The sequence below is a fragment of the Acipenser ruthenus genome, chromosome 36, assembly GCF_902713425.1.
Source record: "Acipenser ruthenus chromosome 36, fAciRut3.2 maternal haplotype, whole genome shotgun sequence".
Classification (NCBI taxonomy): domain Eukaryota; kingdom Metazoa; phylum Chordata; class Actinopteri; order Acipenseriformes; family Acipenseridae; genus Acipenser; species Acipenser ruthenus.
The window spans coordinates 845726-867909 of record NC_081224.1 but is presented as its reverse complement, the minus strand read 5'-3'; the positions used below and the strand labels follow the sequence as shown (position 1 = coordinate 867909).

The window sequence follows — 22184 nt, the reverse complement described above, 5'->3', positions numbered from 1 at the left end:
TGTTGCTATCCGAAGGTTTACAAAGCACAGAAGCACCGCGTACTGGCTGTAGCAGATTCTGCCTGCGATATATATAAGGAGCCCGGGTGTGCTTTTAACAGGCAACCCTTTGGCAGGAGAGAACAGCATTTGTCAGGCTGAGACAGCAGGAAGCGATGCATTAGCACAATAGATTGGCAATAGCATTACTGTACCTCATGGGAAGAGAGGAGAAATAAGCGCTCTGCTTCCTTGAAGGCTCTGCTCCTCTGCAGTGTGGAAGCCGCCATGTCTTACGAGAGAACGAGACACTGGACTCACGTCCCTTGAGGGAGGAGAGAGAGAGAAAGAAGGAGGGGGTGGCAGTTAATGCTAGACAGGAGGAAGGAGGAAGGGAGGGAGGGAGTAGAGAGAGAGAGAGAGAACACTAGCGGCACAATTGATTGTATGTTTCCAACCTCCTGCCAAGCTCAGCCCTCGGAGGACAGTAGTGTGGCGTAGTTGGCAATGGGCCTCCTTGCTGAATGTCCGATTCTGAATGAGAGGCTCAGGATTGGAAGGGCACAGACTAAATCTCCCCCTCCAGACCTGAGAAAAAGGGCACTCCCTCCCAGGCTGGAGGCATGGAAATGGAACTGCTCCCTCCCTCCCTCCCTCACCCCCTAAGAGAAAGGGTGCTCCCTCCAGTCCAGGATAGGCTTGAAGCATGGAGACTGAACCGCTCCCCCTTTCACCCCCTAAGAGATATCGATTAGAGTCTCAGTGCAATGGTTCTCATGCTCATAAAGAGAAGGGACTTCAGTTACCTATCAGCTTCAATCATTTGAGATGCGTCACAGACTGTTGTGGACTCAGTGAAGGTATCAGAAACCAACGTGCTGTAATGCAAGGCTGAAAGATGCTAGAACGTGTATAATTACACCAGCTTTCTTTTATAAGGTCCTCATTCAAAAACAGGCACCCTTATACACTGATTCATGTCCACCTGTCTGTCTGTCTGTCAGTCACACTATACCAGGTGAATACGATAACTGCTTTCGTCTTGCACCAATCCCTACCAAACATGTGCCATTCACTCCTAGCCTCCTGTGGATTTTTCGGATTGCGTTTGGCTGTAACCCGATAAGCTTGATTTTATATGAATATCTGAACCTGTGCATGCGCTCATTCTTGGGATCATGAATGATATATTACAATTGTTTTCATACTGCCTGCCCCATGAACTGGGTTATATATTTTAAACAAAGGTGAAATGCCATCAATGACTCAATGATGGACAGTAGAAATATTTTTTTCTCAGAAGGAAAACACACTCAAGAAAGTAAAAACCAGATTTGAATACAGGTGACCAGTAAATGCGACAGCCTTGATCTGTTTCTTATTAGTGTTATCACTGGTGTCTTTGTGTTTTTTTTTTTCATGTGTTTTCAGTATGATGATTTCACACGTGCTTGCTTTCCAGACACACGGCAGACGACCCTTCTCAACCACCTCGCGGTTTCCTCTTGAAAGGATGAAGGAGATCTCTACCAGCTCTTGTGGGACGTGCCCACACAGTAAGAGAACCAATTCTCCCTTTTTATCTACAGATTGACAAAGGAGTGCGCTGGAAACAGTGTGCTGTGCAGTATCAGAAACGCTGCTGAATGTATAACAAAGACTACAGTGTACAGTTTTGCATCACCTCGAATTTTAGGTTTGAGACATAATTAAATAACCATACGGACATAATTTAGATCTTGTATTTAACACCATGAAACTACAAAATGATATCGCAAAAGTCTATCAGAAGCCATAACAGTAGTACAGTATTTCATGTTGGATATGGAAATCTACAAAGCGGTGTGTAATTCAATATGTTAACGTAACATTATTCAGCAGGTTTCATTCGACTTTATGAAGCAAAATTACTCTGTTCTGTAGGGTGATGCAAAACTTTTGGCCAGAAATGTTAAAGGATTCAAACATAGGATCTAAAACACTGGGAACATTTTAAAAAAATACTAGATTATGTGCTTTTAAATTAGTTCCGAACAGCCTTGTCTTGTTTCCTATGTTCTTATGTCAAATAAATGGGCTGTTCGGGACTCTTGTGGGTTGACCAGAGACAGAATACTGACAGCATTTTCCCAAATCTGCTTCCGATGGATAAAATACAAGGAAACAGAAGTCTCAAAATCCAAGCACTGCTTAGTTTTTCTTACATTTGAGCAGAGTGCCATCCAGAAGCTGAGCAAGCCAGATCCTGCTGATCAGCTTGACCTCAGATCCATTGAAGCAGTAGATTGTGTGTGTGTTTTATTTGTGCAACTGTTTTCATTCTAGAAACCCACCTCCCTTTTCCTTCCCTCCCTCCCGAAACTTTATTCATGGCCTCGACAAAGATCTGTTCCCTGGCTTTTTGTCATGCTGATTGGTTCACTGATCCTTGTCAACCGTTCACTGTGTTGAGCTGGAGCTGGACCATTCAACGGAGGGGTCACATTGTGGCATAGTGACCTTTGCACTGTCCGAGTGGACAAATGAATCAGTGCAGCTGACTGCCCCGATCGACCTGCCTCTCCAGCCACCTAAACACCCCATCACCCCATCACCCCATCACCCCAACAAAAATTCACTCAATAAGTCAAGTGCTGAGCTGTTGAATAAAAGTGATAGTGCCTCCTTCTGTGTTCTGACTTACAGCTGTAGGTTGGGGTACCTTTATTTAATATTGAATCTTGAATGTTGGTGGGCAGACTGTATTTGTTAACACAGGGCTGCCCGAATGGAGGGGTCTGTTGAGCGTCACAACAGCTCTGCAGTTTTGAAGCGTCTCATTTTAAGGGCAGTCTGCAGTGTGAGGTACACTGGAAGCCGGTACAGTGCAAATACAGCATGTTGATTTTGTGTTTGAAGCATTTTCGATGCTGAAGTGGTGTCTGAGTGTAGTTGCGACTATTTACTGAGCTTGTTAGTAAGCTAGACTTTTTTGTTGTTGTTGTTGTTGTTGTTCACTGGTGGTATGTTTTTGTACGGCTCTCTGAGATTTTTAGGGTAATCGCTACTATCTCTAGCTGTATTTTGAAAGCTGCTTCCGATGGTGGACATACAGGCAATCCTTGCATCGCCCTGGTTTGCTCTTGTCTTGTCCTATCAATTATTCAGTGATTTCCATGAACACTCTTGCAGTCAGATCTCGAAGTTGTCCGTTCTGTGAAATCTGGGAGTGAGGGTGGTTGTGGTAAACCTGCCACACGGTGCCCTGTCATCTTCTATATGTGTTATTATCAGCAATCAGGGCTTCCCTGGGCATCAAGCAGAAAGCAGGTGTTAAGCCAGCTGATGTGGGGTATTGAGTATGAATACATAGCTGTAATAGCATGCACTCACACCCTGAGCTCTCCCCCTTCCCCCTCTTCAACCCCAGTTAAAGAGAGAGGATGGAGCAGCCTGCCTCTCTCCATCTTCATCTGGCCTACTTTGCATTTAAAATGGCCCCCCCATTGTCCTACCCGAGGGGGGTTGGGGGGCAATTGTCCCTCTTGAACTGGAGCAGGTGTCTCGAACATTGAAATCCTGAGAATCAGAAAGCGGGGGAGGGAGGGAGGGAAGGGGTGAGGGTCAACTGAGCGCTGGTGAAAGTTTACAAAATAAAAACCAACAGCTTTGTTTGATTCAGAGAGACGGAAGGAGCGAGTGCTTCCCTGCTTCCCTCCCCACTGTTGCCTCTCTGCATTTTGTTTCTGGTGGCTGCAGTTTATAGAAAACACAGAGACAGCTCTTCTGAAGAGCTCCCATCTCTTGTCAAGCACTTTCCTTTGTGCGCTTTGGAAACGAACAATGCGTCGGTAAAGCATGATAGGGAAGCATTTTAAATCGCCGAGCTGTATTGTGAAGTATGCCACTGTACAGAAAAGGCACAGAGAAGTACCGGGAGGCGCGGTCAACCCCAGGTGGCTGCCTGTTGCAAAAGCACAAAGCCTCTACCTTTTAAACCCCCTGGTTTTTATAAAGGAAAAGAAAAAGTCGAACCGTTCATCTATAACTGTACAACACACAATAGGGGTACATTTAGAAAGGCTAACAGAAGACAAACGTTCCTGCCAAAATGTCTTCAGGACATTGAAGACATTGAAGACATTGAGAAAGACTTTTAGTTGAAAGACTTGGATTTTACTGTCTTTATCAGAAGCTTTTGAGTCTTCTTCGGCATTTGTTGCATTGCGTTCAGTGTGTACAATGAGGTTTTGCTTTTGTTGCATTGCGTTCAGTGTGTACAATAAAGTCTTCCCGAAAGGGTTAACAGTTAGATGCGCTGTGATTCTTTTCATGCTAATCATCACAGGGGTATGCTTCTTTTTTAAAATCCTTATTTATTGCACAGAATAACAAGAACAAAATTAAGAAATGATCTGGATTTATTTTGGGGGGGGGTGGGGGGGTTAATTTTCTTTTTTCGCTGTCTCGGTTTGGCAGCCTGAAGCACAGGAGTAAAGCAAGGTGAAGGAATGGATACCAGCCTCACCGCAGCCTCCAGGAAAACACGCTTCTTTCTTTTTTTCAATTTAAAATTTGTTCCAGCTGTTCGCTTCCAAATCAATGCAAACCTATTCATCTTGTCTTGGCACCCTGTGCGTTCTTCGAAAGTCACCTTGCCAGCTCCCAGCCCCCAGCCCCCTCCCCCACTCGTACGCCATCCCTGCCTGTATACCCGCCTCCCTTTCCCTCTAACCTGTGAGGTGTCTGCACAGTTAAAACCTGCCTATTTATAGCAGAGACGTCAACGTGGCTCTGGCATTATTTATATTGCCAGAAATCCCTGCTGATTTGGCGCTGAATTGACATTAACATCAAGATATCCAGCTCTGAAAAACTGATGTCTACCTGCAAGGTTGCTAATGTGAGTGGTAGAGAAATTAAACTTCACACCATGGCAAAAGGTGAAGGCACAGTTGGCATCTCGCTTTATAGGGGACCCTACATGTCTGTAGGTTTTTGCTGGAATTTGTATTGGCTTTTAAATATTCCTGGAGACGCAAGTCTAGGTGTGTAACACACAGCTATAGCTGAGTGCAAAATAAACATCTTCTCATCCAAAATACATCGTATGGCAGCTTGGCAGAGGGAATATTCAAGCACTTGTCTCAGAAGGTATGGCTTGAGTAGGGAGACTGAAAGAGGCACATTTTCTGTGGGGAGACTCCTATCTGCTTTCACTATTGTTTCTTTCTCCAGTGCTCCTTTCGTTAAACCAGACCCCCCCCCCCCCCGTCCCCCCCCCTCCCCTTTCCACTTTCCATTTCCCTTTTTTTTATAGAATATCAGTAATTAAAATGAAGGGGGTGTCCAGGCTTCCTAATGATGCCACCTTTCTGTTTGTTGCCACTGCAGGCTGTGCTGCTTCAGACCAATTATCATCTTATGAGAGAAAGAGCCTTTGTTTGGCAAATCGTGGCTGATTCAGAGTAAAGTGGGCCTGATTTAAAATTCCACAGGGACGCAGGTTTTCTACTGTTGTTGTTGTTTTTTTCCCCAACCCAGAAAAGGTACACATGCACATGAAATGATTCTCCTTCTCACTCTCTCTCTCTCTCTCTCTCTCTCTCCTATTGTTTTGTCGGCCAGGATGACCTTGTTTTGCTGTCGAATGGAGTGTGTGAGTCAAGCTCTCTCCAACGCATCGAGCATGCTCCTGAATACTAAACGCGTCCCACTCCCCTCCCTCTCGCCCATCCTTGCTTTCTTTCCCCAACTCAATCTTTCTATCTCTCTCTCTCCAGCATTCCACATGGTGTGTTTCTGTGCAGGGAGTTAAAGGGACCGGCGCCAGACCTGTCACTAAAATCAATACCCTGCGCACTGCAGATTAAAGGAAATAATAAACCCCTCCTTGCAGCTCCCCGCCCAGTAAAGTGTGTTCTTAAAGAATCAATACAGGACAGCTAACGTTCAATAATGTTGGTCATCCATCTGTTACACAGGCAGTCCAGGGACAGGTCAGGAAATAGCTGCTACGTTCACCATTTCTGTTTGCAGCAATCTCGCCACCCTCCTCTTTTTTTTCTTTCTTTTGCAAACTCTAATTTAAAAGGATTGTTGGTATGACAGGTTTAGCAGGCATTTCTTAATCTAGCAAGTCAAATATATAATCCGTGAGTATTAAACACTGAAGTCAATGACAAACATTTTGATCAGAAGTCTTTGTCAATGTTTTCAAATATTCAGCTCTGGCCAAAAGTTTTGCATCACCTAAGATTGTAGGATTGAGACCGCATTTAAAAAAAAAAACTATATGAACATAATTTAGATCTTTTATTTAACATCATCTAATTAAAGAAACTACAAAATGATAACGCAAAAGTCTACCGGAAGCCATGACAGGAGTATTTCATATTAGATTTTGAAATGTCACATTTGAAATTTGTTGTTAGCTTTTCATTATAGGGGAAAACTACAAAGCGGTGTGTAATTCAATATGTTAAGGTAACATTATTCAGCAGGTTTCATTTGAATTTATGAAGCAAAATTAGTTCATTCTATAGGATGATGCAAAACTTTTGGCCAGAGCTGCACCGGCAGAGATACATTTCCATGTTACCAAGCCCTGTATCTAAATACTATGGCAAAGACTCCACAAGGTGCCGGAAGGTGTCTTGAGGCATCCATTCAGTCATTCATCATCGTGAGCAGAGGATCACGATGACAAATGCCTTGTTCAAGTTCATCCCAGCCATGCCCGATTAGATTGAGCTCCAGGGATTGTGGGGGTGACTGAAAGATGCCCGAAGTCTCTGCCAGGCTCCTCAAACCGTTCACACTCAATTCTGGGGTGTAGATTTTCAACAAGCTTCAGCGCTGTTGAAATCCTTGAGTGCGTGATTGAAGGACAAGGTCCTCTTTGAGTGGCAGGACTTACACAGGACCTCAGTGGGAAGGATCGTTGAGACGCATGTTTAAAAGACTCTCCACAATGCTCTTTCTACTTTCACTTCCTTTAAAAGGGCCTGTCTGCATGTTTATTGATTAAATGTAAGGGATTGGAGCATTTTAACTTGTGCTATTTTAAATCTCCGCTTAAGGGAGATCGCTTTAGTTTTTAAAAGGTATTTACTGGTTAAGTATCGAGGATATGCACAATAATATCAGGGCTTTCCCCGTAAGCCACAAGCTAATCAGGCCTTCACTAAAAAGTTGCAATAACTTTAGATTTGTCTTCGCTTTGGAAATGTTTTCCCCTATTTGATTTGCCATTGTAGGAGGCTGTGTGGTCCAGTGGTTAAAGAAAAGGGCTTGTAACCTGGAGGTCCCCAGTTCAAATCCCACCTCAGCCACTGACTCATTGTGTGACTCTGAGCAAGTCACTTAACCTCCTTGTGCTCCGTCTTTCGGGTGAGACGTAGTTGTAAGTGACTCTGCAGCTGATGCATAGTTCACACACCCTAGTCTCTGTAAGTCACCTTGGATAAAGGCGTCTGCTAAATAACCTAATAATAGGAATAATTGTTGGTTTCTTTAAACTAGGCTTCTATTCTTTCCAAATATGTAGGACGGAGAGATTTATTTCAGAATCAATTTGGGATCATTATTTGGATAACTTTGCTAGTCTTTTTTTTCTTCCTCTGAATTTATTTACACAGTGTTGCACAAATCCTTCCTTCTCACAAACATATAATCGCACAGCTTACTGTCAAACATATAACTGTGCAGGTTACTGTCTTCTGGAGTTTTACATCACCTAGAATTTCAGGATTGAGACATAATAAAAATACAAAAACTATATGAACATAATTTAGATCTTTTATTTAACATCATGTAATCAAAGAAAACTTCACAATGATATCGAAAAAATCTACCGGAAACCATAATAGCAGTACAGTAGTATTTCATGTTAGATTTTGAAATGGCACATTTTTTCAATTATGTGTCAGTTTTTTTCGTTATCTGGGAAACCTGCAAAGCGGTGTGTAATTCAGTATGTTAACCTAACATTATTCAGCAGGTTTACGACTTTATGAAGCAAAATGTGTTAATTCTATAGGGCGATGCAAAACAATCTGGCCAGAGCTGTATAGGTGTGCAGCCCTTGTTAATGTGCAGTCAGCTGCCACTTCACAGGGTGTGCTGGGAGCTGTCCAGGGTACTGAAGCCCCGGGCCCGTGTCACTGCACTGCTCCGAATTCTGTGCAGTCAGGTGTACTGGGAGCTAACCGTGGTCCTGAAACCCTGCTAGGCTTTTTCATAATTACCCCCCACCCCTGTAGTCCTACAGCAATGGCCATAGGTTTTGCATCACCCTATAGAATTAACTAATTTTGCTTCATAAAGTCAAATGAAACCTGCTGAATAATGTTACGTTAATGTATTGAATTACATACCACCTCTTTGTAGTTCCATATGTTTTACGAAAAACTGACAGCAATGGTGAAATGTGACATTACGAAATGTAACATGAAATACTGTACTACTATTATTATTATTTATTTCTTAGCAGACACCCTTATCCAGGGCAACTTACAATTGTTACAAGATATCACATTATTTTTACATACCCATTTATACAGTTGGGTTTTTTACTGGAACAATCTAGGTAAAGTACCTTGCTCAAGGGTACAGCAGCAGTGTCCCCCCACCTGGGATTGAATCCACGACCCTCTGGTCAAGAGTCCAGAGCCCTAACCACTACTCCACACTCCAGAATTTTTTTGTGATATCATTGTGTAGTTTATTTGATGACATGATGTTAAATAAAAGATCTAAATTATGTTCATATAGTTTTTTATTTTAAGTATGTCTTAATCCCAAAATTCTAGGTGATGCAAAACTTTTGTCCACAGCTGTACTGAGCATGTACAGTGTAATAGTCTGTATATTGATTTATTTATTTTTTTAAATGAACACATTTGTAATCAATGCTATGTCTTAATATGTGAGTTCCACAGCAGCAACAAGCGTTTTAATGCATGTTATGGCCAGTGAACTCATTTTCCCCAATATTTGCTCAGTCCCTCTGAAGGGATGCTACAAGGGTTTGACTTGGTTTATAGGAGATGGCATTCATTTGGACGGAGACACGTGTGTAAAGCGGGGTAACCTCTAGAAAGTTGTAGCTATTAACCAGAATATTGTACTGTTGAATTAAACATGATTATAACACCATCGCAATTTTTTAACGTTTAATTGATAAATGTTATTAAACTTGTTTGTAATACGGCATTTTGAACAGTTGTCGGTCTGCCTGCACTGATCGCGTCACCAGTAGAACTGTCCATGGTTCTGAAACGCAGAGCCGGCAGCTGAGCGCGATGACAGCCGTGTCCCAGCGCTGAGCCCGCGGTGCTGTGCTGTCTGGCCGTTCGCCGAAGAGCGTGACACGGTGCGGATCTGCTCACAATGCCTGCGTAAAATCGGAGCGCGCTGTCTGCGGTTCGATGAAAAGCCCTGGCGCATTTTGTCAGTCTCATTTCAGGCTCGCTGACAGCTATGCAAATGAAACCTGAATTTATTTCCAGATATAACCTCAAAAAAAACGCGGCATGCAGCTCCTCTTAAAAAGCATCTCATCATTATTCACAGACAGCTCGGCGTGTTAACACCTAAAATGCTTTCAGACACAAAGGCCAAAGCGTTCTGCATATCATTGCAATTAACAGATTACAGATTTCAGGGTTTTTTTACTGTTTTTTTTTTTTTTTTGCTTAATTGAGAGAACAAAAAACGTTTTTATTTAGTCTGCAAATCCAATTTATAGAGCTCTCTGCTTTCATAAAACTGCGTTATTCATAACAATATTGCCCTAACCCCGACCTTCAGAAAAAACCTTCACCCTGAACCTTATGCTCGGCAATGTGTGTTGCACACAGATAACTAATTAATGGCGATAACAAACCATTCAGCCGGACCAGAATGTATTAGTTCACGTGCGTGCGGAAAAAAGGGGGTTGCAATTTATTTGTGTGTGAATTTGCAACGCAGGAGACGGCAAAATAATAATAAAATATGTATTTGTTCACGAGGCAGGGATAGCACGAGCAGCGTGCATTCCGCCGACTCGAGACCAACGTTTCTCCATTCTAACTTAAAAAAAATGAGTTAACCACAATAAAATAACATTGAGGAAATAATTAATAATACTAATACTACTACTACTACTACTAATAATAATAATAATAATAATAATAATAATAATAATAATAATAATAATAATAATAATAATAAGATATTTAATTGTTGACCTCAAACAACTGCGTCTCGGTGCTGTTAATTAAGACGGCAGTTTTTTTTAGATATTTCTCTCTTTTTTGGTGTGGCAGCGTGCAGGCCTCTCTCTCTCTCTCTCTCTCTCTCTCTCTCTCTCTCTCTCTCTCTCTCTCTCTCTCTGTCAGCAGCGGCGTCGATATGAATATTAATGTACCAAAAAAAAAATTGCGGGGGCGTGGGGGGGGGGGGGGGGGGGAATATAGGAGCCGCTGGTGCCGAAACCGTGAGCACCCTACAATGTGTGCAGTTAATCGAAAAAAGAGGCTGATTGGGTTTCGCTGATGACATTTTTAGTGTTTTTTTTCTGCTGGCTTCACAGACTCCGAGATAATGGGATGCTCAGTAAAGTGCGCGCCGAGCTGTTAGGGAGAATCGTTACGACAGACAGCAATTACCGTCTAACGCATACCAAAATAAATAAATAAATACATAAAACAAAAAAGATTAAAACACTAACTATAAAAGCACCCTTGAAATATAAGCGTATAAGGGTTTCAATTCGCTCTGATTCGGTTCTTCAAAGCAACGCCTTGTCCGGTGTATTATTATTATATTATTATTTCTTCTTTGTTCGTCAGCGCTGTAACCTGACTGTTGAAGAAAGTAAGCAGCCATTAGCGGTATTTAATAGGTCCCAAACACACACACACACACCATGCCCACACGCACACAGACACGCACACACCACGTGCACACACACCACACACACACTCACTCACACACACACCACATGCACACACCACACACACACACCCCACACACACCACACACACACACACACACACACAGACACACACACACACCATGCGCACACACACACACACACACACACAGACACAGACACACCATGCGCACACGCACATAGACACGCACACACCACGCGCGCAGACACACACCACACACACACACCATGCGCGCACGCACGCACACCACACACACACACACACACACACACACACATACACACACTACAAGTTCAGGGGTTTGACCAAACATTATAAAATACAATAAAAACTGACTTGCTAGTGACTAACTGTGAGTCCGTTTTTTTTTTTTTAAACAGTTCAGGAGAGTCAGGGAGCCACACAGCAGTGATAAATCACTATAATTAGTTGAGGGACATTAGGGGTCAATTGTAACGGTCTGTTCCCAAGAATGGCCCCTGTTTTTCTGTGAAGCGCTGATTTGTGCAGTAACGGATACCGAAACTCAAGCCATCCCAGCACCTCCTCTCTGTCAGGGTTACTGTACGGCTGCTGTTTTGGCCATTGTGGGCAGAACAAACTTGTCATGGGCAGATGCAAGAATTATAGTTTGACCTTGTGAAATATAAAAGCTGATCTGAGATTAGCTGCGGTGTCTAAGACCTACAAGCCAAGCAGACAAATGTTTCGGCCAGCGCTTTCTTCAGCGTGTCTTAGAGTTGCACATTAGAATTCAGACTGAGCGTTTTGGAAGTAGCTCATTTATACCAGTGGGAGAGACGCAGTGTAGCAATCGCATTGAGGTCCTTGAAGGATCAAGGCACGGGGAAGGGAACTCAGCCTGTCCTGCATCCAGTCCTTGCTGAAAAGTTCTTCTGTAATCATCAGACCCATGCTGGACCCACAGATACCCAGATCCTCTCTTGCATCACTTAAGGGATGAATTGAACACCTATGTCAGATGCATGCTTAGATGCGTTCATTTTGATCTCTGAAATTAGTAATTGTTTCCTCAATTATTTTGTTTATTAGAAAATTGCATGTAGAATTGGAAGTTACTTTTGATGGCGGTGGGTCAAAATGTTAAAGGTTAAATGTGATATCTTTGCTTTTTTTTCAGGAGAAGTTAAGGGGTTTGGGGTCTGTAGCAGTTCTACGGTCATGTTCCTGTGATCGTTCTAACTCCAAAAAAGACCTTGAGTCGAAATGTTTTTGTAGCTGAATGTATAAAGTTTCTTTTAGCGTTGCTAAATTCAGCACTATTGAGAGTTTGATAGATGTCCAAAAAAAATCTGTGTTTATCTGGGCTTGAGTGCTTCTTACTGCTATTTTCCAAAAGTAGTCTCCTGGAGCTTTGTTGAGACATCCTGAGAACTGAGCTCAAAATCAAATTACAGCAGAGAGAGAATTCACAGTGTGTGCTGCAACAAAACCCAGGGAACTGCGCCATGAACCTTGTCTTCGATCGGGCAAGCACCTGTTTAATTCCTTTGAGTTAGCATTTTCTTTAATGGTTAAAACCTAAAGTCAGAAACCCTAGATATTGTCATCGGTTGTTTTTATTTAAGCACACACAGAATACAGAATCATACGAAGGTTCTATAGAAGAAACAGCGCTTGAATCAAATTAATACATAAGTAGTGGCCATAGATATGTTATAGGCTGAAACAAGCATACCTTGAGGGAATGTTAGATATGAAAGGCTTCAATCGATGTACACAGTAAGCAGAAATGTACAGTGAGGGAGAGAGCTCTGCAAGAGGTCATCTAAATAAAACAATAAACTCAAACGCAGCTTAATAAAACGGACGCAAACCTGACCTGATAGTCTTTTCAATCCTAATAAAGCACCTGCGCCTTTTCGCTGAGAGACAGAATCTCAAATAATAAGGGAGAATGCTTGTTTAAACTTTCACAGGTTTCGCCTGCCACACTGCGCGCCTCACGCCTTTTTAATAAGTGCTAATAAATTCACTTCACAGCTCGGGGGGTAAATATAAACCTGACGTGCGAACTCTTCAGTCTGCGTTATATCACAAGATGTGAGAGCTGCCATCCCGAGCAAGTTAGCACGGAGCACGCGCTCTTAATTAGGCGCTCGCTGACTCACACTCCTGCCATTGGAAGAACAGGGACACCGAGGCCATGGTTCGAGCCTTATAGCTGACTGACACTTTGTAGTGCTGTCGTGGTCGATGGTAAACCTCTGAGCTTGCCCACACTAGAGCACAATGAAACGACAACAGATTTGTATTTTGCATGCAGCGTGGAGCCAGGGACAGACTGGATGTGGGTCAGAATGCATAGAGGAAAACCTCCAGCTGATCTGGGCGAATGAAAGCCTCAGGGATGCAATTCTGCACAGCAGGTAATAAATCACAAACGCCTCATCCGAGCTCTTCCACGAAGGCCAGCCTCGCGTTTCTGAAATCGGAACAGCGCAAAATCAGTTCTCTGACCTGTTTCTTCCAGAACCAAGATATTACGACAGAACAACAGGAAACAGATCAAACCATCCTGAATCCTCTTGAGTAAAGCTGAGCGATGCTTTGCACAGCACACAGCGGCTTCAACGGGGGCCACTATATTGTAATGTGGCCCCTCAGATTGTTTTTGATTGATTCCTTTGATCACTGTCTGTCTGTCTACGCCAAGTTCTTACTGAGACACTTTCTTCCAGTTAAGTGCACAGCTTTTTGACTGATCTTTTTGTCCCCTCTAGAGCGAGGTAATTAGAATGAGGGAGGGATCAATTCTGGGTGTGACCCAGTCGATCGGACCATCGCTTTGATTTTGGGACGGTCCTTTGATATCCCAGAGTGCTTTATTCCTATGTGTTAAAGAGCTGTGCATTAAGAGAGAGCTTTGATCAGGGCACTCAAGAGACACTCCAAACATCACTGCTGATCTCAGATCAGCTGCTAGATGCTGTGGGATAGTGGTGGTGGTGGTGGAGATAATCTTGACATTACTACTACTATTATTAGTAGTAGTATTATTAGTATTATTATCTTCCACATTATATGGCGCACGGTTTTGTTGTGTCCAGTAAAACCACTATAGCCTGGTTAATATTACTGGTGGCTCCAGGCGTTTTCTGTTGAAGTCCAACTGTAGCCATTCCATCTTCATCCAGGGGTACGTTGCCCCATAAACCTGCCAACCACATAACCTTCGCCAATGCAGCTGCCAGCCCATCGCATGCAACTCCACCACACAACATGGGGTGCGCGTGTGGTAACCCAGATCAACAATGTCGTTGATTTTCACCCTTTATATAAATACCGTTTTCCAGACATACAGCACCTGCTCCTTAATAAAGTCAGAAGTTAAGCAAAGTCGTCCTGATCAGTGCCCTCCAAGGAGACAGGGGCAATGTATAAAGTGATGCTGGTGGCACTGTAAGAGGGCAATCTGTGTGTCCTTATGGACCACAATAGTAACAACCACCTTACAAATAGTATTAAGGAAGGTTCTTATTATGATAGAGCATTGACTACCCTTAAGTATTCTGAGGATAGCCAAGCTGTGTGACTCTGTTTCTTAGACACATGGATCAGTGGGTCATGTTGCAACCATGATCTGTGTAGGCATACAGTCTGCTGGGCATGCACTGAAGCCAGCAGGTGAAGCTTTATGTGCTGCCTGTGTAACAGTACTGCCACCCCGCAATCAGGAGTCTTTTCAGAAGCCTGGATAGTTAGTAAGCGTGGCCGTCAGTGATCCGCGCAGGAACAAAAGATAACCATACACATGTAATAGGACATTAAACCGTTAAGAAATGAAAATGCAGGCAATATTTAGTTTCCCTTTCAGCTCACGTCTCTGCGCTCTGATGTGTATCCTCGTGTCAGCAGACACTAAGTGTGTATTACGGCAGAGCCACTGTGCTGCGTCTGCCTGTTGGAGAGCGCAGACGTGCGCTCTGAGAGACGAGGAGCTGCAGAAAGCACACGTCCCTGTGCACCAGGGAAGATGGATCGCTTGAGCAAACACACACACACACACAGACACACACACAAGAAACTGGAATTGATCTTTCCAACAAAGGCCATATTGCAGTTCTGCATTTTAAAGAGCTCCCCTCCTCCCTGCTTCCCCACCTCCCTCCCTCCCTCCCTGCCTGCTTTCTAGCTAAATTCATACTTGATCTTTAAAAAAAACACACACACGCACACACACACACACCATCACGATGGCATCATTCATTTGGAACAAACGTACCATTAGAGATGGAAGGATTCATTGATTATCGCTGGTCATGGCTTTTATTTTCCTAACCTCAAGTAAACATTCATCGATTGATTTATCCCCCTACTCGGTGCCTCCTTGTGTGTATTATATTGCTGGCACAGGCATGTTTTCTCTTGTATTTTTGGGGTTTTGTAGCGGTTTGTACCTGATGATGATTTCAACTCTACTCCTGCAGTATTCCGAATGAGACAAGTAGTTTTTTTTATTATTATTTTCTCCCCAATTTATTTGTACATGGATCAGATGTCCATCAACAGTATCACCAATATTTCTGTATATTACCCTCACCAAATGGTTTTCAGCTGCAATACACTGGCACTGCAATGGTGAGGCAATGGGAAGGTAATAACTATAGGGTCAGGGGTTACGTTTCCACATTGACTTGCCAATGGTGTCACAGTAGTTTGAATCAATGCACATTGGTAATTACAGTGCCAGTGTGATACTGCATGAAGCCAATTGCATTTGAGATCAATTGCTGGTAATTCTGCTCATTTTTCTTTACGGAATAAGATCTTCAAATGGAGAAAGAAACGGGAGTAGCATTCAATTGGAAATCTGGTTCTGTTTAGATTGTGGTAGGCTTTTGAATGGGCTGCTCCGCCTTTAAAGAGAGCTTTGTACAATGCCAAGCACGCGCATTTGAATAGGTGCCCCAGCACCCATGAAAAGAGTTCCCCTCCTTTCAGATTCGGAACCTCGGGGCTAAAACCTGCTCCTCCGTCCCTCTGTCCCGGGGCATTGAAAATCAAGACTATAAAAGTCTCCCCCAGCCCCCAGCCCATTCCCCAACACACACAAACACACACACACAGCACCATATGCCAGCAATTAGTGATGCAAAGCTTACATCTGCTGCTACCTCTGCAGCCGAGGAACATCTATATTAAATCTAAAAGTGAACACTTTAGTTGCCTGGCCATGTGTTGGAGGGTTGTATAGAATTCAAAATCCTAAAAGGTATTGACAATGTCAACCCAGGGGACTTTTTCGACCTGAAAAAAGAAACAAGGACCAGGGGTCACAAATGGAGATTAGATAAAGGGGCATTCAGAACAGAAAATAGGAGGCACTTTTTTTAAACAGAGAATTGTGGGGGTCTGGAACCAAGTCCCCAGTAATGTTGTTGAAGCTGACACCCTGGGATCCTTCAAGAAGCTGCTTGATGAGATTCTGGGATCAATAAGCTACTAACAACCAAACGAGCAAGATGGGCTGAATGGCCTCCTCTCGTTTGTAAACTTTCTTATATTTCTGTTGAGTTTGAGCCTATATTCATGTAAGATTGGCCTGGCTTTCGAATTATGAATCTTGAAAGTATGACGTAGTTACTTCGTTATTTACTGTGCAATGTGAAAAGTTTGTGAGACAGACAGTTTCACCGATTTCATGTTACATGCAGCAAAAGGTGCATAATTACTACATTTAGGTAATGCTCTGATAATGTATACTTTATATACACATTTGGTGCCGTAAATAAGATATTTGATTTGAAACACTAAGTTGTAAATTCGGTGGTGCTGTACAGATAAAGGCATTAGAAAGTCAAAAAACAATAGCAAATTTTCTGGATTCGAATATCCTTATCGCTCTAGTTTAAAAATCAGAGCTGGAGTGGATTGCTCACAAACATGTGCCAGTCCAAACACTACAGCAAGCTAATCAATTTAACACACGGTGTCAAGTACCCATTATAGTTAATTTGTGATGAATCTCTGTCTAACACCTGAACACACACGGTACATTATCACCAAGGATACCCTGTGTTGTGTTTTACACTTGTTTCAACCCATAAGAGGAACCACTTAAAAAAAAAAAAAAAACGCACACACACACACACACACACACACAAAGCACGCTGGAATGACGTCAAGCTACATCCTAACTTTGATCTCAAGTACCGTACTTCTTAAACAAATGAACTGTTTATACTTTTGGTGTACGAGAAAACGAATATGATGAAGGCATTTGCAAATTGTTGTGTATTTTTAGTTTTGCAAATGAAGCTTCGATTTTATCTGATGACGTGTACGTTTTTAAACATAACAGACTCAGCAATATTTTATAGCTCTGTGCTCTCTCTCTCTCTCTTTTTTTCTCTCTCTCTCTCTCTCTTTCTCTCTCTCTCTCTCTCTCTATCTCTATCTCTCTCTCTCTCTCTAAATATCAAACTGGGTTTGGATAGTCTGCAACAGTAGCTTTCTTTTAGCAGAAAAGAACACATTTACTTTAATATTATTTATTTAGTTATTTAGTTATTTATATATTTAGGCGACTTGCAGGTTTTACAGGGCAGTACAGGCTTGCAATGTAAGCTTAATATTTAAATACAGTATGGTTTACAGGAAGTGCAGTAATACTATTAGAATACAATATGAACTAGGATGCAGCAAGTTAGGATTACAACAGATATATCTACAAAGACATTGTAGTACAATTGTGCCTCAGCTGAGGATCCAGTAACGTGGTGCTGAGGTCAGGCAAGGCCAGTGCAGAGCAGGAGGGGTGCAGTCTAAACAGGTGGGTCTTGAGGAGGTGGAAGGAAGGCAGCGAGAGACAGAGCTGGTGTGTCTGACAGATGGCTAACATTAGTGTCTTTATCAACCCATCCTGTGCAATCTATTCTCACTGGAGGAAGGAGAGAGAGAGAGAGATGGGGGGTGTGAACATTACCTTTAATCTGCAGTGCACAGGGTATTGGTTTGGTCTAGCGCTGGTCCCTTTAACTCTGCACATCAACGCGCCATGTGGAATTCACTGCTGGAGCCTCTTGTTTACTCGCAGGATCTGAAAGCAGTGATATGCATTTGAAGGTGGAAGGCTTTGTAATGCTGGTTGAAGTTTCAATGCAATGAAATTGTGCAGCACTGACTTCAGATCCTGTGTCCCTGTCTGCACTTGATCTGACTTGCAGGCTGCAGCCTCAGTGATAAAGCTGGCATGGATATTGAGGGTTGCTTTTTCCATTATTTATTTTTTATTTAATGTGGACAATTATTTTACCCCCCTGATTTTCTCCCCAATGTAGAATGTTCAATCATTCCTTCCCCTCACCGCAGCAATTCCCCGCACAGCTGCTGAGGAGGACTGAAGGTTCAGCGGGCGTCCTCCGATCCCACGACCGATCCAGCTTCCTCTTCCACACCCAGGAACTCCAGAGCAGATGTGAGCGAGCTACCACCCCCTGGAGGACAAGCCCTGCAGGTGTCTGCTCTGAGCTCACTGGGAGCCTGGCCGGTAGGGCGATGAGGAGGAACAGTCCCTGCCGATTTTGCCTCCCTGACCCACGGGAGCACCAGAGCCAATGCGACTCTCCCTTCAGAGTCCCCAGCGAAGACCAGCGACTCCGCACAGCCAGGAGGTGAACCTGCGCTCTCCTGACTGTATGACTCACCCTGCGCACCACGCGGCCGTGCCTTTACCAGGTGAGCCACTCAGGGACCACAGAGTTTTTAAATTGGGCCATAAAACTGAAGACTTGGGTTCGACTGACTTTTCAGCTGGGGGGAAAAAGCGTTTGGGTTCCTATAAACCCTGTCATAAATGGAAAACAAACGTGGAAAATGATGCAGTGGGATTGAATTACGTGATCATAGTGATCGGACCTCTGAAATATGGAGCGATCACGGAGCAGGGCCTGGTTGCCCTGAGGGAATATTAGTTTGTGCTGACCAACCGCAGTCATTCCCGAGGTTACCAGGTCCTGCTTTCATTTCTGCATTATGCATGTGTTCATTTATTTCACTGATCTCTATCCATGCAGCTTTTAGAAAGGGCTGGAGTGGGGAGCTCAGTGGCAGCTGAGTCTGGACCTTCAGTAAACCGAGACGTGTGCCTTTTGAACTGAACCACGGCACATGACGTGCGTCCAGTTCAATTGTGAAGAAAGTCAGAAGTGCCATGCTGGGCTGTGGTTTGCATGGCTACAATTATTATTATTATTATTTGTTTATTTAGCAGACGCCTTTATCCAAGGCGACTTACAGAGACTAGGGTGTGTGAACTATGCATCAGCTGCAGAGTCACTTACAATTACGTCTCACCCGAAAGACGGAGCACAAGGAGGTTAAGTGACTTGCTCAGAGTCACACAATGAGTCAGTGGCTGAGGTGGGATTTGAACCGGGGACCTCCTGGTTACAAGCCCTTTTCTTTAACCACTGGACCACACAGCCTCCTGAGTACTGTAACAGCATGGTCGAGGGGGTGTTTACATGGGATGTATTTGTGCTATTGCTGCATAATAATGATGCTGTATAAAGTAAAATAAATAGATTTGTATTACGGCACCATATATATGGTACCACAGTATATAATCTTGACATGCCTAGCTAAAAGTGCATTCAATTATTAATACCGTTCTTCATGATTTTAAAGTTAGAAATTGTTCATTTAAAACCAGGTAGCCTTGAGTATTGTGACATATCTTAATACTGTTTCTAGGAGTCCAAAGAAAATCAAAGTACTTTTTAACACACCACCTTTCATTTGGAGAGAGGAGTATGACTGTACATTGTTAATCAAACAATAGCACGAAAGCTACCTTTTGAGACCGCCAGTTGAGAAAGGGCTTTAGTGGAAAATACTGTACGCCAAGCAATGAGACAAGGAGGGAGGCACTTTGCTAATCTTTCGATACCCAAGACCTCTCCCTCTCCCTCTCTCTCCTCCATCCCGAGCAATCCATCTCTAAAAGCACTGTAATGGAAGCTTGAATCAATAGTACATTAGGCTTTCAGGAAGCCAAGCCCTATTAAAAATTAATGACAGAGATCAGGCATCAAGCAGCTGGGAGTAGGGGGAGAAAACAGGGTGGAAACTTCTCGGAACTTCGTCTTTTAATAGAACAGGAGGCTGGAAACTGCAAGGGTCCAGGAGAGACTGTGTGTGTGTGTGTGTGTGTGTGTGTGTGTGTGTGTGTGTGTGTGTGCGTGCGGGCGTGCGTGCGTGCGTGCGTCCCTGGATCCCATGCAATGAGACAATCCTAAAGAAACACGCGTCTCCATTACATAGAAAAATCTTCTTTTAAAGGTTCATCTGCAAAGGCTAACAATATAAAGTTGGAAATAACACAAGGGCATATGTGTGTAACCTGCCACAGTCCTAATGTTTTCCTGTGTGTGTAGAATTCTATGCACAGCTGTGTGCAAATTGCATTACAACATTGCTTCTGTAGTTTTGATTTGTTGTGCTTAGGAAATGAAAACACTGTCACTGAAAATCATGGAAAATTGTCAAAAGAGTGATTAGTGATTGTCTAATTTAATTGATGACTTTAATAGGCCACACATGCAATTCATTTCAAATAGTAAGAGAAAAGGAACACGGAGCCACAAATGGTAAAATGCATGACTTTTTAGAAGTTGTTTAAGATGCCTAATTCAAGCACAAAGTGGTCGTTTCACACATGAGGGTCATATTGTTTCTACATCACTTGACTTGAAAATGTAAATTCTCACACCCAAAGGTTTTCCTGCAGGTCGGTATATAAAGAATATCACATCTTGAGGTGTTCATATACGTTCGCTTGTGCAAATTGGCAAGGTGATTTCTCCTCCAATGCACCCCTTTCTTTAAGGCGATCATTATACAAGCTCAGTCTTATTATGGGATGTTCAAAGAAGTCTGTCACCTGAGCAACAAGGAGTAATATCTGGAAGTGTGAAGTCTGCAAAGAAAGAAAGAAAGAAAGATAAAAGTCGCGCAGTTTGTTCTTGGACAACCTGTGCAGGTCTTTCGTTTTTCATTGTTCACGCTGATGATTAGAGAGAAAAAAAATAATCCCTACCCGAATAGTGCTGGACAATAGCACTGTGAGTTTAAGCTACTGATCTAGATAGGGATAATGTGAGATCTTGTATAAAGGGATCAGCCTTTCACTGGGTAAGCTCTAGTTTTGGGTGGTAATCCCCCAGTGATATTAGCCAATATTTCTTCCTGTAATTAGATTAGACTAGTTCTGCAATGGGTTTAGCTGACATATGGACCCCCCCCCCCCCTCCAACACACACACACACACACTCCCACACACACACACCCTCAGCAGCAGATGTGAAATCAAAGCTCAGAAGCAACATAAGAAAGTCTGTCTCTGTAGATTTTGTATTGGTTGCATCTATCTATCTATCTATCTATCTATCTATCTATCTATCTATCTATCTATCTATCTATCTATCTCTATCTATCTATCTATCTATCTATATATAGTTGGGGAATGGGGGGGGACTGTAATGCAGTATTTTCTTTATAAAAAAATCTGCCAATTCTTCAGTATCTATAACAGAATATTTATTTTTTATTTGTATATTATTATTATTATTATTATTATTATTATTATTATTATTATTATTATTATTATTATTATTATTGATTTGGCTTTAATTGACTCTCATTGAAGGATCCCTTTTAAAATAATATAATAATAATAGTTTGCCCCTTTTCTTCCATTTCAATGAGATTTTTTTCAATCTAACTGGCTGCAGTCGGGGCGTTTTGATGCCTTTTTCTTTGCTAAGAGCCCTGTTGGTTCACATGATTCGTGTTGTGAGGGTTACAGGTTCAGGTCTTGGAGCACAGTGTGCCACTCAGAGGACAGTGCTTCTGCAAACACTGCAGAAAAATACTAGGGCTGCACCTCCAAGGTACAAAAAAACAGAAGGGCCTCTGTTAAAAGGTGAAACTCTCTAGAAATCCTACATTCATCCAATAGGAAACTGTGATAATATTACTGCTATAGTATTGACAACCCATTCATATTGCATGTCTATTGCAGTGATATTGTATCCCTGATTGATCTAACTTGAAATTTATGGTGCTGGCATTTAGTGTCCCGGGAAGGCATATTGAAATCCCGGGACACCTTCCTCAAAACCGGGACGATCCTGAGGAAAACGTTGACAGGTGGCAACCCTAATCCAGCCACAATCAGACCACATGATTTGCAGCCAAAGCGCTACTGCCGTGCGAAGAAAAGCCTTTGAATGTTTGAAATGACATCAGGCTGGAGGT

The 22184-nt window shown here is 42.8% G+C and overlaps 1 protein-coding gene and 1 long non-coding RNA gene across 15 annotated transcripts in view; one reads left to right on the top strand and one right to left on the bottom strand.

Annotated features, from left to right (window-relative positions):
* Positions 1-338, bottom strand: part of LOC117402042 (ELAV-like protein 3) — a 30384-nt gene extending 30046 nt beyond the window's left edge. For 4 of the 14 annotated variants that reach the window (XM_059007886.1, XM_059007896.1, XM_059007900.1 and 1 more), the window contains exon 1: positions 195-336. In XM_059007886.1, coding sequence (XP_058863869.1) covers positions 195-269 — 75 coding nt within the window. In that variant the 5' untranslated portion in view covers positions 270-336. Of the gene's footprint in view, positions 1-194 lie in introns of all 14 variants that reach the window. The other 10 variants (XM_059007893.1, XM_059007889.1, XM_059007891.1 and 7 more) reach the window with 4 other exon arrangements.
* The window catches only part of LOC131706567 (uncharacterized), a 54542-nt gene that overhangs the window by 8753 nt on the left and 23605 nt on the right, over positions 1-22184 (top strand). Inside the window, exons 2-3 of the long non-coding RNA XR_009310648.1 lie at positions 1442-1535; positions 18237-18602. This is a non-coding gene — a long non-coding RNA (uncharacterized LOC131706567). The remainder of the gene's footprint in view (positions 1-1441; positions 1536-18236; positions 18603-22184) is intronic.